At 48.6% G+C, this 14,462-nt stretch overlaps 5 protein-coding genes across 5 annotated transcripts; 2 read left to right on the top strand and 3 right to left on the bottom strand.

Annotated features, from left to right (window-relative positions):
- Positions 1-1,426: 1,426 nt before the first annotated feature.
- Positions 1,427-4,411, top strand: M437DRAFT_68870 (uncharacterized protein; the record flags this gene model as incomplete). Its single annotated transcript, XM_041025187.1, has 5 exons — positions 1,427-1,773; positions 1,866-2,084; positions 2,130-3,329; positions 3,469-3,809; positions 3,858-4,411. The coding sequence occupies 5 exons, from the start codon at positions 1,427-1,429 to the stop codon at positions 4,409-4,411; spliced, it is 2,661 nt and encodes an 886-aa protein (XP_040876556.1).
- A 3,977-nt stretch (positions 4,412-8,388) lies between these two features.
- On the bottom strand, positions 8,389-9,139 carry M437DRAFT_31378 (uncharacterized protein; the record flags this gene model as incomplete). Its single annotated transcript, XM_041019204.1, has 2 exons — positions 8,389-8,981; positions 9,052-9,139. Coding segments are annotated over 2 exons (681 nt in total), but the record flags the coding sequence as incomplete, so codon positions are not given.
- Positions 9,140-9,565: 426 nt separating this feature from the next.
- M437DRAFT_68868 (uncharacterized protein) lies at positions 9,566-10,724 on the top strand (the record flags this gene model as incomplete). The annotated part of the gene is made up of 5 exons (XM_041025186.1): positions 9,566-9,612; positions 9,661-9,930; positions 9,993-10,117; positions 10,177-10,529; positions 10,584-10,724. 5 exons carry the CDS (start codon positions 9,566-9,568, stop codon positions 10,722-10,724), a joined length of 936 nt encoding a protein of 311 aa, XP_040876554.1.
- Positions 10,725-11,083: 359 nt separating this feature from the next.
- M437DRAFT_68867 (uncharacterized protein) lies at positions 11,084-11,817 on the bottom strand (the record flags this gene model as incomplete). The annotated part of the gene is made up of 2 exons (XM_041025185.1): positions 11,084-11,392; positions 11,461-11,817. 2 exons carry the CDS (start codon positions 11,815-11,817, stop codon positions 11,084-11,086), a joined length of 666 nt encoding a protein of 221 aa, XP_040876553.1.
- Positions 11,818-12,113: 296 nt separating this feature from the next.
- On the bottom strand, positions 12,114-14,217 carry M437DRAFT_87441 (uncharacterized protein; the record flags this gene model as incomplete). Its single annotated transcript, XM_041028641.1, has 2 exons — positions 12,114-12,693; positions 12,755-14,217. 2 exons carry the CDS (start codon positions 14,215-14,217, stop codon positions 12,114-12,116), a joined length of 2,043 nt encoding a protein of 680 aa, XP_040876552.1.
- Positions 14,218-14,462: the final 245 nt, after the last annotated feature.

Below are 14,462 nucleotides of genomic sequence, written 5' to 3'. Positions count from 1 at the left end.
GAAAGCCCTGGTAAATGACGTTGTGTTTCAATACCTGACTAGCTGAAATGCCGGCATCAACGGCCTCACTGAGAATACCTGACTCAACGGCTATATTGACAGCCGTACATGAACTGCGAGATAAGCTATCGTAAAAAAAGTACGTACTTCAGCACCCTCGCTTGTCACTCGTGTCTGCTCAAAATAGATGCTGCCAAAACATCGAGAATTTGCTTCTGCCAGAAATCAGTCCTCAGGTAGGCTGCTTTCGAGAGGGCACATTGATATGCTCTGAAGCCTCTATTCCTGTCGTCTCGACCACTTTTATCTTCTAGCTACCCAGATATACGACCATTGGAGCATCGTCAAGAATTGAAACAACCCTGCCGTCACACCTACGCCCATGTTGACGTCTCTGCTGAAATGCCCGGCCATGACTCCAATCCCAACAGACAACACAGCAACAGCTCCGAAAAGCAAAACGACTTTAACGTGTCGGATCTCTTGAATCACGAGAAGAGCATGTATAGTCTGTCCTGGCCTTCCACTCGTTGCGAGTTGCGAGCGGTTGATTGTGAAGTTCGGGTTGTCCTGTCTCTCGAACCTGGCAGGGTCTCGAAGTGCCAGCGTATATGCTTCATTGTAGCGCTGACTCTTGACGAAAACTTCACATAAAGAAGTCTGAGCTTCGATGTCATCTGTCAATTCATGGCCCTTGCAGGAACCAGTCAGTCTGGGCAACATTGGAAGTTGAGCGTTCTCACCTTGACAGCAGCAACAGTATACACAACCGGGGAGTGAAATATTGAAGACACCTTGTGCTTAAGAGTATCCCGAAAGGAATAACAAAGCTTCTGGATTCGGGTGAAGATTGCCGCCCCTGAGTCCTCAGGTTCGATCAACACGGTTTCCAGGTAGTAAAGGCCATTCGCGCCTTTACGAACGATATTCCACTGCACGATCTGCTTCCTCGTAGACATGATGAAAAGGTGAATGTCAAGAACTTTGGCGAACATTCCTATCGTATACGGTGCGACCTTGCTTTATGAATGTCGTCCATTACTGACAGTATGGCACATTTTGGCAATAGAGATATGAGGGCAGCTTTCACGCAGTCGCGTGAGTTGCTAAATCTAAAGCATGAATTTGCATCTGGGACTTTCTGGACGGGTTTTGCGCGCTTGCGTAAGTCGCAATCTCTTACCAGGTCACTCCCTCTCCACCCTATGATAGGTGTAGAAATGCACAGTACTTCTCGGCAAAGATCGTTCTTCTCCCCAAAAACCGTCACCCTAGGATTCTCTGCAGCTCAGCCCGGGGGAAGCATTCTACGCAGCTGCGCAAATGCAGCCCCCACGCCCCTGCTCGGTTGAAGCACTCGTACATTACTGCGGGTTTCCCCAGAGCTCTGCACTTGTTTCTCACAACCAACACCAATATACTGACAATGACAAGCGAATACGGTTTCTCGTACGCCAAGCCAGATACAATCTGTAGGTACGAGGGAAATCTGACCGAAGATCCCTTGAGTAGAACCTACGCGGAACCCGCAATCTTCTTGGAACCCTCAGTCTACGTTGAGTTGATCGAACCAGATAGAAGTCCCTACGGCAACTATGTGTCTGGTAGCGGGGAAGGTCTGCAGTACAACGAGGATTTACAGCAACAATTTGTGGCTGGAAGCGCTCACGCAGAGTCTTGGCCTGATCCCGAGCCTGGTCATGCATCATCAGATTTCCAGCTTCCGAAATGTCCCCACTGTGACAGGAGGTTCAGAAATAAAGCTGAAGAAAAGTGCGCTATCCTATGATCTACTGCTTGAGTGCAACAAAACTGATTCTGGACAGGAAGCACTCTTTGACACATAGTAGACCATACAAGTGTAGGTACGAAGGCTGCACATGCGGACAAGACTTTGCGACGTCTTACGATTTGGAAAGACACCAGAAGGGGTTGATGCTTGGGGCTAAGCTATGCTATTGGAGATGTGCGCTACCGACGTGCGCTGAAAGGGAGAAGCTATGGACTCGAAAAGACAAGTTCAAAGCGCACATAAGTCGAATGCACATGGGAACAGCCATGGATGTTGAGCAGCTTGTCGAGAAGTAAGTCCATGCAACAAACTATACATTGTACGATGTGCTGAGCAGAGTGTACAGTTCAAAGGTGACACCAAATTCGGTTGAATGGAAACAGCTGGCTAGTGCTAGGACTCCGCGAAGAGTGTCACTCAACGATCGAAGTCATTCTCATGGACAGAACCCCGTATCAAGCAATGTAACCAGCCCGGTCCGGCACGTCCCTCCTTCATCCCCCTCAGATTCCACGAATCCAATCTATTCTGAGTCCATTGGATCATATTCATCTGGTCCCGTCGCCCTACCTGGTCTTACCATTTCAACGGGTTGTTCTGATTCCTCATGGTGCTCTGAAGAGAGCTTGTACACCGCTAATCGCGGCCCACAGTCAGAGAAAGGCCTAGCTTTAGGCTGTGCAATACTAACCATCGACGAGAACCCAGAGCTGGATCCCCTCAACGCAGTATTTGATCGCATGGCCAAAGCAAATGTTAATCCAGGTTACCCGATGACCGTTCCGATACCTTCCAAGCACCGGTCCAGTTCAGACCAGATTTTCTCCTTCGGTCCTGCGGAACCATCTACATATCCGTTCTGCTTTACGCATAACCAACTATCTCAGCTATGTGCAAAGGAGCACCACAATCCAGCAGATACGGCAGAGCTCGGCGGTCATGTTTTTCAAGAGACCAACCCTCGTGGCCTCTATGATTGGGGATCACTTCCGCTACCAATGTCTCTACAGTATCATGACCCTACTTTAGGACCAAGTCAGCCATACCACTCAAATGACTTGTTTTCTATTGGAGACGGATACGGTCTCACTTCAGACCAGCTTCAGAGCCCTGGTTCGTTTCAATGTGACGAGGAGACAAATCATGAGTCTGCCAACTCTGACAAGGAAGATCGAACATACGAGCAGTTTGAGAGCCATTCAGGCAGTGAGGATTCCCAATATCCAACAGACACAGATTCTATGGCCAGTTCTGGAGGATCAGCAGATGATATCGACAGCGTTCTCCTTGATCTGGAGATCTCCAAGTTCAGAGCTTGGCTTGTAATCCGATGCACGTCGGATGCGTTCTTTCGACAGCTCACATCGACTTCAAAAAGATCTTCAGGTTCTTCACCCAAAGCTACACCTCTTTTACCTTCTCCGTCCTCGTCTCAGGCTGCTTCATCCCGTAAACCTTCCGATCATAGTAAATCTGACGACTGTGGCCGAAGTGACAGAGACAGACCGAACAAAAGAAGACGTGTTACTACAGGCGAGTGTGAAAACGTATCCCCACGTCGCCTTGCATGCTTATACCATAAACATGATCCGGTGATGTACAGATCTAACACTCAAACACAAAACAAGTTCCTAGTATGCCAGACGCACGACTTTGAGAATATGAATAGGTTGTAGTGAGTTACCACAATTAGAGAGCTGGGACATGTATCAAAGTATTCTGACCAAGAGCAGCGAGCATCTACGACGAGTGCATGGCGATCAACCACTGCAGTGCCCGAGGTGTGCTCGGATGGGATTTGGCAGCCCTGGGGAGCTTCAGGCACACCAAATTGCCCCGGAACCATGCTCCCCAGTCCCATTGACTGCTGTCAAGCGTATAAGGTGGATGACTCACGACGAACGCACAGCCCTACAATCAGCAGTCAACCAGCGTCTGAGAGGTGGTACAGATGAAGAGAAGTGGCGGTTTGCCTACAGACGGTTGTTTCCTGAAACGGGCCACACACCATGTCCATGTAGGTAGACTCTCGAGTCTAGTGTACTTGACGATCTAACAAACTCAGATCTGCAGGATCCGGTGATCTCTATCATATCATCCGTTGTCGATGACTTCGAACTTCACCTTCGGGAAATGATACAGTCCTCCAACGACCTGGACGATCTTGCAAGTCGTATCCCAATCATCCGTAGACTGTTCCTAGCGCGATACGGAATCCATGAGGTTGAGCAGGATCCTCCATCTTTAGTCACCCTCAGGACAGTCTCCAGCAGTCCAAGTTCTGGAAGGTTGACTACTGCAATGCCGCCAGAAGTGTCTGACCCGGTCCAACCACATCTCGAGGGTGACGCCAATCACGATCGACCCGTTCTCTCGACAGACTCTCAACAATATCTGAACGTCTTGTCGACCGGTATCAATGCCCACCAAGATGTTCCACTTGAGCCTCTTGTAACCAGCGATATCGTTTGGCTTCAGAATGACGAGTTTTCCAGTCTGGATGACATTTCTAGCTGGGATCCAAGCACGTGGTATGCAGACTACGACACAACGACCGGCATAAACAACAATCTGTATGTGACGGAGAACCCGAAGGATCTTCATGGCCACGGTCCTTGAATACAGGAGGAAAGCCTGAATTTCTCATAGTATCACTGCAATCTGTGTTGCGCAAGGCCCATCATATTCGTTCTCTTATGAGTTGCATGATCTACGGCTAGATGTCATTGGAGCTGAGGATGAGTTGTTAATGTATGGTTGTTTGATGATGAACGTTCTCTCCTTTCCATAGAGTTTATTGCATACTTGCAAAAATCACGAACCGCCAGAGCTGTCTCAAAAGAAGATCGAGGAGTACCCGAAACAGTGACTTGGACGTTTGGTGACAAGGGCCTATAAACGACAAAGGCAGTTGGTTAATCTGGTTATCGAACCTCTGTTACTGCTTAACAAGAATGAATCGTGCTCTCTGCTTGCGTTATGTCATTTGGTAGTCGTATTCTTGTGTTGACAAAACACTATCTTTCTGAGCACCCCAGTTTGATATACCACTACACATGATCGTCTAGCTGCGCGTACACAGAAGCCGTGGTTAGTTATGACTAGCGAGGACTTTACTGCAAGGTTTTTATAAGATTCAAGTACGTTTTCCGAGCCTTTCTTTCTGTTGCTCTCAGAGATATTTGAGGTCTTATGTATAAGCTGATAGAAAGGACTGATCACATCTATACAATGGGAAATAGTGTAATTTAAGATAGATATCTCAGAATGGTCTGCCGTGCTGCTAACCTGATCCCCGAACCTAAGGAAAGTAGGTATCATCTGCTATGTTGGATTGTGGCTATGTGCATCTACACCGTGTGCGCGACAACACGATCAGATTTCAGTACATAGAGAATCTTTGCAAGGTATGACTGGTTTTCAAGCACGTTTTACCCTTGATGACAGTCGAGACAGATGTCATAGTCGTCAGCGTTGCAAGAACAACAATCTGGAAGTGATGTATTAGACAGACATTGCTCCCTGGAATGAAGAAGGACAAGTTGTTACGTACGGAAGAAAACGGATCCAAGCTCGATCATCTTTGAGCATCTGTCGCAGTTTGGTTTGGACTTTGCCTCTAATGGGGACAGAGCTCTGCGGCATCGACCTCTGTCTGTACCTACAAGGCTCCTACGAGCCATGCCTTGGTGTTCTGTGTCGAAACAGCGATGGCCTGTATCAAAGCAATTCGAGCACAGATTAAAGTCATCGCAGGACACACAACCTGCAGAGCTGGTCAGCAATTGAGCAGAGGCGTCTCAGTGAAGGACGGCTGAGGACACGTCCAAGTCATGCATGAAACTGACTGTAAGACACTCGGGCTGAGCAAGGGTGGAGACACTCGTCGCAGTAACGTCCAAGTAGTGTCTGATCCCAGGCTGTGGAGACTTTGCATTTCACAGTGCGGGCAGCTTTTGCCACCTCAAAAAGGTTGATCTGGTTCTTCATCTTGGAAGTAAGTTTGTGAACAGCTAGATCTCTGTTCAATTTTTTCAGAGACAGCTGTCGTTGGCGAGTCTCTTGGGCGTCTTTGATCTTTAATTGTGCCAGCTCTTCGTTGATCGTCTCGTTCTGCAACATTGTCTCCCGGTTCGACCGTTCTTGCTCTTCGAGTCCATTCCGATGACTCTCTTCAATTTCTCGTATCGATACCTCTTGGATCTGTTTTGCTGCTGCGAGTTCTTGTTGGAATTTCTGTATCTCCTTTTCCAGAATCGTTCGTCGTTCTGCTTGTAGCCTTTGCATCTCAGCCCGCTGTTTCCGTAATGCTGCCTCCCTTTCTGCAGCCAGGGCGGCCACTTGTTGGTTCCATTCCTCCCGAAGCTCCTCCAATGCTTCAGAATTCTTGGCAATTGAACCAGCTCTGGTCCTAGAAATTGGCTGTCCCTGATCAACAAGCTCCTCTTGTATCTGTAGTGCCAGCGTTTTGTTCCCGGACAGCTTCATCAACAGTGTAATACATTCCTCGCGATCATCTGGAAGTCGAACAATCAGCGAGCCGTGATCTTTCATTCGACCCCACCAGTCACCATTTTCCTCTAGCTGCCGCTCGCGCCGCCTTCCAGTCGTTTCGTCAACCAAGCTCCAGAAGTTGGTCGCCAACACGATGTTGGAATAGAAATTGGGACCGCAAAGCTTTTGGAACATGGACAGGTTGTCTAGTGCAGACCCCTCCAATCGATCGTCGGTAATAGGGTGTAGATAGATGATTGCCGTTAATTTCACGTCCGCACGATAAGTGGCTTCCATGAAAGTTGCAAGTTCTGCGAGGATAGCTGCGTCATCCAGAGATGTATCATTGAAGCCCGGAGTATCTACCAAAGCGAAGGTCAAGCCAGCGTTTTGGAAACGGTACGCTTTACATTTGAGGGTACCTGTTTGGAAAGTCAGCATGACATCTATGATTGCCACTGCATATCGACAAACTTGAAGTCAGCTCATGTCCAATCTGAATGTCTTCACGTCCAGTCACTCGTTTGATGAAAGTACTCTTTCCCGAGCCCGTTACACCCATCAGGGCAATCACGATATCATCTAGTCACATCAGGTCAGCACATGAGTCCATCTTGGTTGTGGTATTACTGATTTCCGCAGCATACCAGGAGTAGGTACATCGCTCGAGAGTGTCGCATTGTCTTCGATATGTCTTGTGACTTGGTACGTTGGATTCAGTAGGCCATTAGCAACCTGCCAGCCAGATCGCAACCACGACATGTCTTGAGACACCACGAGTCAAAGAGTACTGGTGAAAAAGATCCACGCGTGAGCAATCTTGGGTCTAAGCAACGGGACGGAACAGGCGAAACGTTCGATCGTGAATGTGTGGAGCTTTTCATACCGTCAAAGAGTGTCGAAGAGATGCCTGAATGAAAGAAGATGACATGCCCTGCAAGGCTGTATTGCCACCCTTATCTGGGTGGGAGCCTCCGCACAGGCTGTACTGTGAGCAGTCCAGCCAGACGGAAGTGCAGAAGACGCACAGCGACTAAACAAGCCACCAAGCTACTATGCACCTGAAAGCACGGCTGAGTGATAGGCTGAGTGCCTCGAAAAAGTATCTCTGCGTTGGTCATTTGATACGTGGCATACATGTTCCTTTGCTTGAACGTGATAAGCCCTTCGGCATGCGGCATTGCTAGGACGTGCAGCTGCATGAACGTGCATACAACCCGACAGACATAAGATCTTCTATGGATAGTGCAATCAAAGCCTTTTACAGGGACTACCCAGACAGATACGTCTCGTGACAGAACCCCACATTGTTTGTATCTACTGAACCAACCCTCCACGCGTGACGTTGGGAAGGAGTGACGCTCATCATCTACATAATCAGCTCGGTTGACATCCGTCACCATCCATCACCAACATCAATACAATTTGCTTCCAACCACCAACGTCGATGCTCACCGCGAGTCGCTCAGGGTGCCCAAGGTAAGGTTAAGGCCAGAGCGTCAATGGCTGTATGGACGAGATTTCGCTAAGCTGAAGAAACGCCATACGTCGCTAGAACAGCAACTTCTTGTATCGTCAGACTACATAAACCGTGTTGGAAGCACCTACATCATGTTACACGAGAGTAATATGGTTGCAGCTGCCGCACCAACCACGACCTTCCCCGTCGCCGTGCCCGCACTCTTTTTGAATGATTCCTTGAACAATGCAGGTGTCTCGGCCGATTGCTTTGTCCTCCAGTCATGGAAACTTGTCTGCGCTTCCGTCCACTCATTTGTGGATAGATCGCTTATTTCGTCACTGTCTTTTTGGTGTTGTCGAAGTTGCTCGTCTGCCTCTTCGTCTTTTGCTCTCATCTCGCGTGTGAGTTCTTCAATCTTTGCAACATTCAACTGAGATTCCTGCTGGCTTTGTTGCTTCTGCAACTGGAGCCCTGCCATTGCCTCTTTGTATTCGGCATCTTTCTGCTCCAAAAGTTTCTCCATGGAGATTCTGAGTTCATGAGTTTCCTGCATGGCCTCAGCGATTCTTTTCTGGAGTTGTTCTTGTTGCTCTGCTGCCTCGTTGGCTGCCCTGCGATTTCCTTCTTGGATGGCCTCTTCCATCTCTTCTCGTGCTGCTTTCAGGCGTTTCTCGAAGCGCTCCCTTTCTTGCAGCAGTACTTTCTCGAGCTCTTTACCAGCAGATGTTTCGATCAATGACTTGCCCTCGTCGACCATCTGTCGTTGGATCTGAAGGACTGTGGTCTTCCTCTGGTCTAGAATGTAGCTGATCACTTTCATTGCCGAAGCGCGGCTGTCATCGTGTCGAAACACTCGGCTTCCCTTCGCCATCATATCTCCCCAGAATGCTGCAGTGTTTTGTAGCTCCTGGAGGCGTTCCTCGGCGTGATTGTCGGCGTGGCTCCACATAGTTGTTCCAAGCACCACAGTCTGAAGACTCTCATCTCCACAAAGCTTGCGGAACATACGTAGGTTCTTGTATGCCGAGCCCGTCATCCGTCTGTGGTCGATTGGGTGAAGATATACAATGCCACTCAGCTTCACACTCTCTTTGTATGCGGCATTCAGCCAGAAGACGATGTCCCGGAGCACATCTGAGTCGGTCCGGTTGGTATCGTCAAAGCCTGGAGTATCGATGAGGTGAACGGTGGCTCCATTGTACTGGAACTGGAAGCTTTCGATCTGACTTGTGCCTTGACCGATGTGAGTCAGGTAAGTGAAGTTCGTTACAGCTCTCGTCGTGTTGATGGGGAGTGCACTTACAAGAGACAAGGTCATGTCCAATTTTCGCTCCTCCGTCAGTGACGCGAGAAATGAAAGTGCTTTTGCCAGATCCTGTTACTCCCATCACTGCGATGAAATAATCTTTTGGGCTTCGCATCGTTAGTGGGTCTGGCCAGCAATATGTAGATCTTGAACAAATGTGCGTACTTGTACCCCGTGACAACCTTCGACATGATCGAGTTGGGATTCTCCATAGTGGAATTCGAGTCGTCAGCGTTCAGTGCTAGAAGATCCAATCCGAAATCGATGCCACAGTAAGTTGGCCGAATGAAAAATCTCAGAGATGAAACGAGAGTGTTGTTTTATAGTCGGGTGGTCCCAACAACTTGGGTGCTCGTTCCCTTCGGTACTGGGTTTGTAGACCCCCATTAGCACGGGATAACTTCCATACATCTATGCATGCTGCTCTAAGCATGCAGGTTGCTTCTCGTAACTGGCTGCATGCATTAAGGCCAGATGCAAGTGGAGGTTGGAGAAGAGCCGGGAACGCAGCATGGATTTGCCCAACATCTATATCGCCGGCTCCGGATTGGTCGTCAGGTTTGCGGCGTGCCTCGCTTGCGCATATTTCTGATCATGCGTTTACAGGCAGGTGTATCACTGCAGCAGGCCAACCGGTGAGGATAATGTTCCGTCAGGCAAGGCTATGTCGACAGGCCTAGTCTTGCTTGAAGTGGTCTACTCCCTGCTTCGCATCCCATACTTTCTCAGCAGGGAAACCCTCCAAGAATCTCTGGTCTCTGCTGAGATGGATACGTATAGGAAACTCATAACTGCGCTCGTGCCAGAGAAACCTAGAGGACTCCTAGCCTTTGCTGAAGACGGATACGTATGGGAGGGTTCAGGGCTCATAGTATGGTAGGTGAATGTCTTACCCCGTATACGCAAGCGCGAACACGTTTGTTTAATTGGTGCGGCAGGAGAAACCCCCCATCCAAGTTGGAGGAGGAGCTCAAGACGAGTAAGAAAATGTACTGCGTTAGTATTGGACCAAACGGCGGATTTTTCTACTCCTGGAAAGACCATAAAGGAAAGACCAAGAGACGTGCGTCCGTTGATCAGCAGAGCCTGTTGTTAATCAGGAACTGACTAGATTTCCCACAGGCTTCCAATCGCCCACAGGTTCCGATTGTTCATCGCTGGAGGAACTTCTCGAACATAATAAGGAGACATTCAATGACCAAGCTTTTCACGTCTCTCTTGGACCACAGGGCTCATACTACATTAACAACTTTCCGATAGGACAAGGCTACGAAGGAGTGCATCAAAAGCTCGGAATCGAGATAAAGCGCAGGTACCCCGAACGAGAGACCTATGTTCAAGACCCTGTCCACGTTACACTTGGGGTAGGAAAAACCTATGCACTCATAGGCAAGGAAGGAGATATATTCTGGGATTTTGCTTCCCACTATCCTGATCTCGACGCAAAGTTGCTAAGAAGTAAGGTTGGAGTTGAGGTTAGTAACCTTATCAGTTTTCCTGGGATAAGATCTCTTAATGACTGGCTGCAGAATATTGTGCTTTCACCTTTCGATGGCAGGTATTGGTTTGTTCTATTCAAGGACCGAACGGTTTCGATGAACGTGCCTGAGGATTGGGACATTATGAGCAGTGTTACAGGTGATAAGCGGAATTCATTCAAATTTGATTGATTGTTGCCAACTCCTATTATGACTCTAACTATCCTATGGGAAAATGGTCAAATCGACTATCAAACATCCTGCAAGCAAATATGAACAAAGCAGGTCTCACGACTTCCAAGAGCCGTGAAAGGTCTGTTTCATGGCTTAGCACAATTCTCTATCCAACCATGAGCGACAAAAGGCTTACCATGAGCCATTAAAGCCAAAGAAGTCAACGTTGGCTCTATTCTTCTCCTCCGGAGATGGCTCTTGTTGGTCCACGGAGCAAAGACAACGCATTTCAGAGCTTCATACATGTGAACCTCTTCAACCATATCAATCGAAGATCTGTATGGCACACGTTGTGGCGACTCTTCTCCTTCAAAAATCTATACACTTTCTTTTGGCAAGCACTCATCCTCTTGTTCCTTATCTTCCTGATCCATAATCTCCTGAACAGTAGCGGCCCAGAAATCATCGTCCAAAACGATATGCGGCTGATTCAATTCGGTGCCAGTGATTGGATCAATGATACTATCTGGGACCTGTATCATCGCTTCTACCGTCTTTCTCCTTGTCGCCTCAGGATCAGGATCAATATCAGGATCAGCGGCGAACATGTTGCAAACAATATCATCATCCTCTTGGTATCTTCTCTCGAGACACGAACAATCTTTCAAGTCCTCGTTGTCTCCAACCTAAGCTAGTCAGTGGGATGTGCTCGTCTTTATGTTTATAAGAGAAAAAAAAAAGTAAAAAAACTTACACCCTTGCATCGCGTATCATAGTAATCAAGTTCCTTGTAATAGAAAAGGGTAAACCCGCCGCAGTCAACACACATAGGCATGGTTTCGTAGGAGTCGGGGCAATATGAGGGTTGTGTGTTTAGTGCAGCTTGATTATCTTCCTTGTTTCCTGAGCTTATTATTTTTGCTGCAGTGGTGGAGTCATCCGCTGTTGTATTTCCCTCGGCGCCTGAACAAAGGGTTTGGATTGATACATCGGGTTTGGACAACAGTGATGGCAGCATGAGAGCAGTGAGCATATCAGCTGGCGAAGCGACTGTGCTGATGGTGCCTAGAGTGAAGAAAACAAGAGTCGCCTGTATCGTGAAATTGTGCATTGTTGGTAAGTTGAAGGTGATTAGTTGATCAAAGAAGAGAAGAAAGCTATCGTAGAAATTCCCGCATGATTAGGCCTGTCTATATTAAAGGTGATTTCTTGGCGTGGAGATGTGCTGTCAGCGGCGCGGAATTGAACGATGGTATGCCTTGTATGCCTGATTGTTTGCGGTATCTGGGTGTGTTTTGATGCGCGAGGAGGAGGTATTTGGGGACGGTACATGTTGATAGCTACCCATCGAGTAGATAGATACTTATGCTAAGAAAAGAGATCCTACACCATAACAACCTCTATCTATCAAACATCACCAATCAACTTGCCCATCAATAACGCATCAACCATCTCTCCCTTCTTGATATTTCCCTCGCCAGCAGGTAAACACAACAAAGCATTCGCACCCTTGAAACTTCCAATCCTCGAGCTGCGTTGTCCGCCAGTAGATACAGCATGCAACAATCCATCTGCTCCAGCCTTGACTACCGCACGGTGGAACTCATCTCTTTGCTTATCTAACTTGACATCACCATCGAGTTGTACTTTGACTCTTGCACAACCCTTGGGCTCCACACCAGCTAATTTATGCAAAGCCGGAAGTACGAAAAGATGGTAGGTGACAACGCACGAAGCAGGGTTTCCAGGCAACGAGAAAACGACTTTGTCGATGCGAGAGCCGTCGTTGGATTTTACAGGGATGGTGGCGAAAGTGGTGGGTTTACCAGGTTTCATGGCTACACGGCCGAAGTGGATGGACCCGCCGAGTTGGCGTTCGAGGGTTGGTTTCAGGAGGTCGAGTTCGCCCATGCTGACGCCGCCGGAGGTGATGATGACATCGGCTTTGCGGGTTGCGTCGCGGAGGGTTTGTTCCAGGGCTCCTGGTCTGTTTTCGCTCTTTGTCAGTAATTTGTCCTCGAAGTAATGGCGAGAGGGAGTAAACTTACTTGTCGGAAACAATACCCAAATCCACGGCTTCAAAGCCTGAACCTCGAATGGCGGTTAGGAGGGTAGGACGATTAGTATCTCTGACTTCTCCACGCTTCAACTCTCCTTCACGATCATGGTTTACAATCTCATCTCCAGTGCTCAAAACACCGACAACAGGATTCTTGTACACAGAAACTTGTTTAACACCCACAGAAGCCAGTAATCCAAACTCTCCACCGATAGCAGAGATACCCTCGCCTTTTCGCATGATGACATCGCCAGCTTGGACGTCTGAACCTACTTCTCTGACATTCTCTCCAACCTCGATTTCAGAAGTCAAGATCTCGACTTCTTTCTCTTCTGTACCGTCGTCGGTTTTGGAGACGAGGATGGTGTCTTCGACCATGACGACACTGGTTGCGCCAGGAGGAAGAGGAGCTCCAGTGGTGATTCTGGCGATTTGTCCTGGTTGGAGTTTTTGGTGTTCTCCGGCTTGAGCGTGAGAGATCATTGCGACGGGGAAAGTTCCTTTGGTGCTGGGGGCATCTGGGCCAGCGATGACGGCGTAGCCATCTACGATGCTGGCGCGGAAGGCAGGGACAGATTCTGGTGCTGTGACATCCTCGGCCAGAACATGGCCGACCAGAGATTCGTTGACGGGGAGTGTGATGGTGGTAGGCGAGGGCGTGTGAAGGTCGATTTGCTGGAGTGCGTCCTTGACTGAGAGCATAGGATAAGGCGAGTGTCTGTATCTCCTGCTAGGTCCTTGAGAAGGGTCGTTAGATTGCTGTGGCCGGTCTTCGGGTGCAGTGTGGGCTTTTGGGCCGTGATGACCTCCGTGTCCATGATCGCGTCCACATCCATGACCATGGCCATGACTATGACCATGCCCATGCCCATGCGAATGTCCACCAACCTTCTCACCCCCACCTACCCCCGCCTCCTTCTCCAACTTCTTCACACCACCTGAATGCATCTGCCTCGAATCGCCCCCACTAGCCTGCAAACAAGCATGACTCAACAACTTAAACACCGCCTCAAGATTCTCCTTCGCGCCCTTCGGACTCCCCGGCAACGTAAGAATCAAACTGCTTCCCCTGACTCCCGCAACAGGTCTACTCATCACCGCAAAAGGCGTAACTTGTAAACTACTAGCAAGCATACCGTGCACCAACCCCGGAGCTTGCTTCTCAATCAATGGGCCCACGGCTTCGGGAGTTACGTCTTTGACTGCAAAACCCGTACCTCCAGAGGTGATGATTAAATTAATGCCTTGATCGCAGGCTTTAAGGACTGCATCTTGGATTGCAGGGATGGAGTCTGGGATGATTGTTGTGGTTGAGATGGTCCAGTTTGAGGATCCGAGGTCGGAGAAGACTTGAGATAGAGCGGGGATACATTTATCTGTTGATGGATCTTTCGAGGCTGTTTCTGAGATGATCAGAATCGCTGCTGTGAGTTTGGGTTGCGAGGATGCCATTGTGTCCGGATTTTAATGGGATCGTTGGATTTGGATGGCGTGAAGTCGAGGTTGCGGGATGGCGGGAGTGGATTGTGGAGTTGACGCTCGAGAAAGCAAGACATGGATTACTCAGACGTGCTAGGATTCTTCCTAACAACTCATTGTATCTATATCTATGGGTTTCATTTTGAGATCAGCCTAGCATGATGGAGATTTTCGTTATGTTGTGGTAAATGTTTCATTTTGCTATACAAAGGTCTATA

The sequence above is a fragment of the Aureobasidium melanogenum genome, assembly GCF_000721775.1.
Source record: "Aureobasidium melanogenum CBS 110374 unplaced genomic scaffold scaffold_24, whole genome shotgun sequence".
Classification (NCBI taxonomy): Eukaryota; Fungi; Ascomycota; class Dothideomycetes; order Dothideales; family Saccotheciaceae; genus Aureobasidium; species Aureobasidium melanogenum.
The sequence above is the reverse complement of the archived record's forward strand: the minus strand, read 5'-3'. Positions and strand labels throughout refer to the sequence as shown.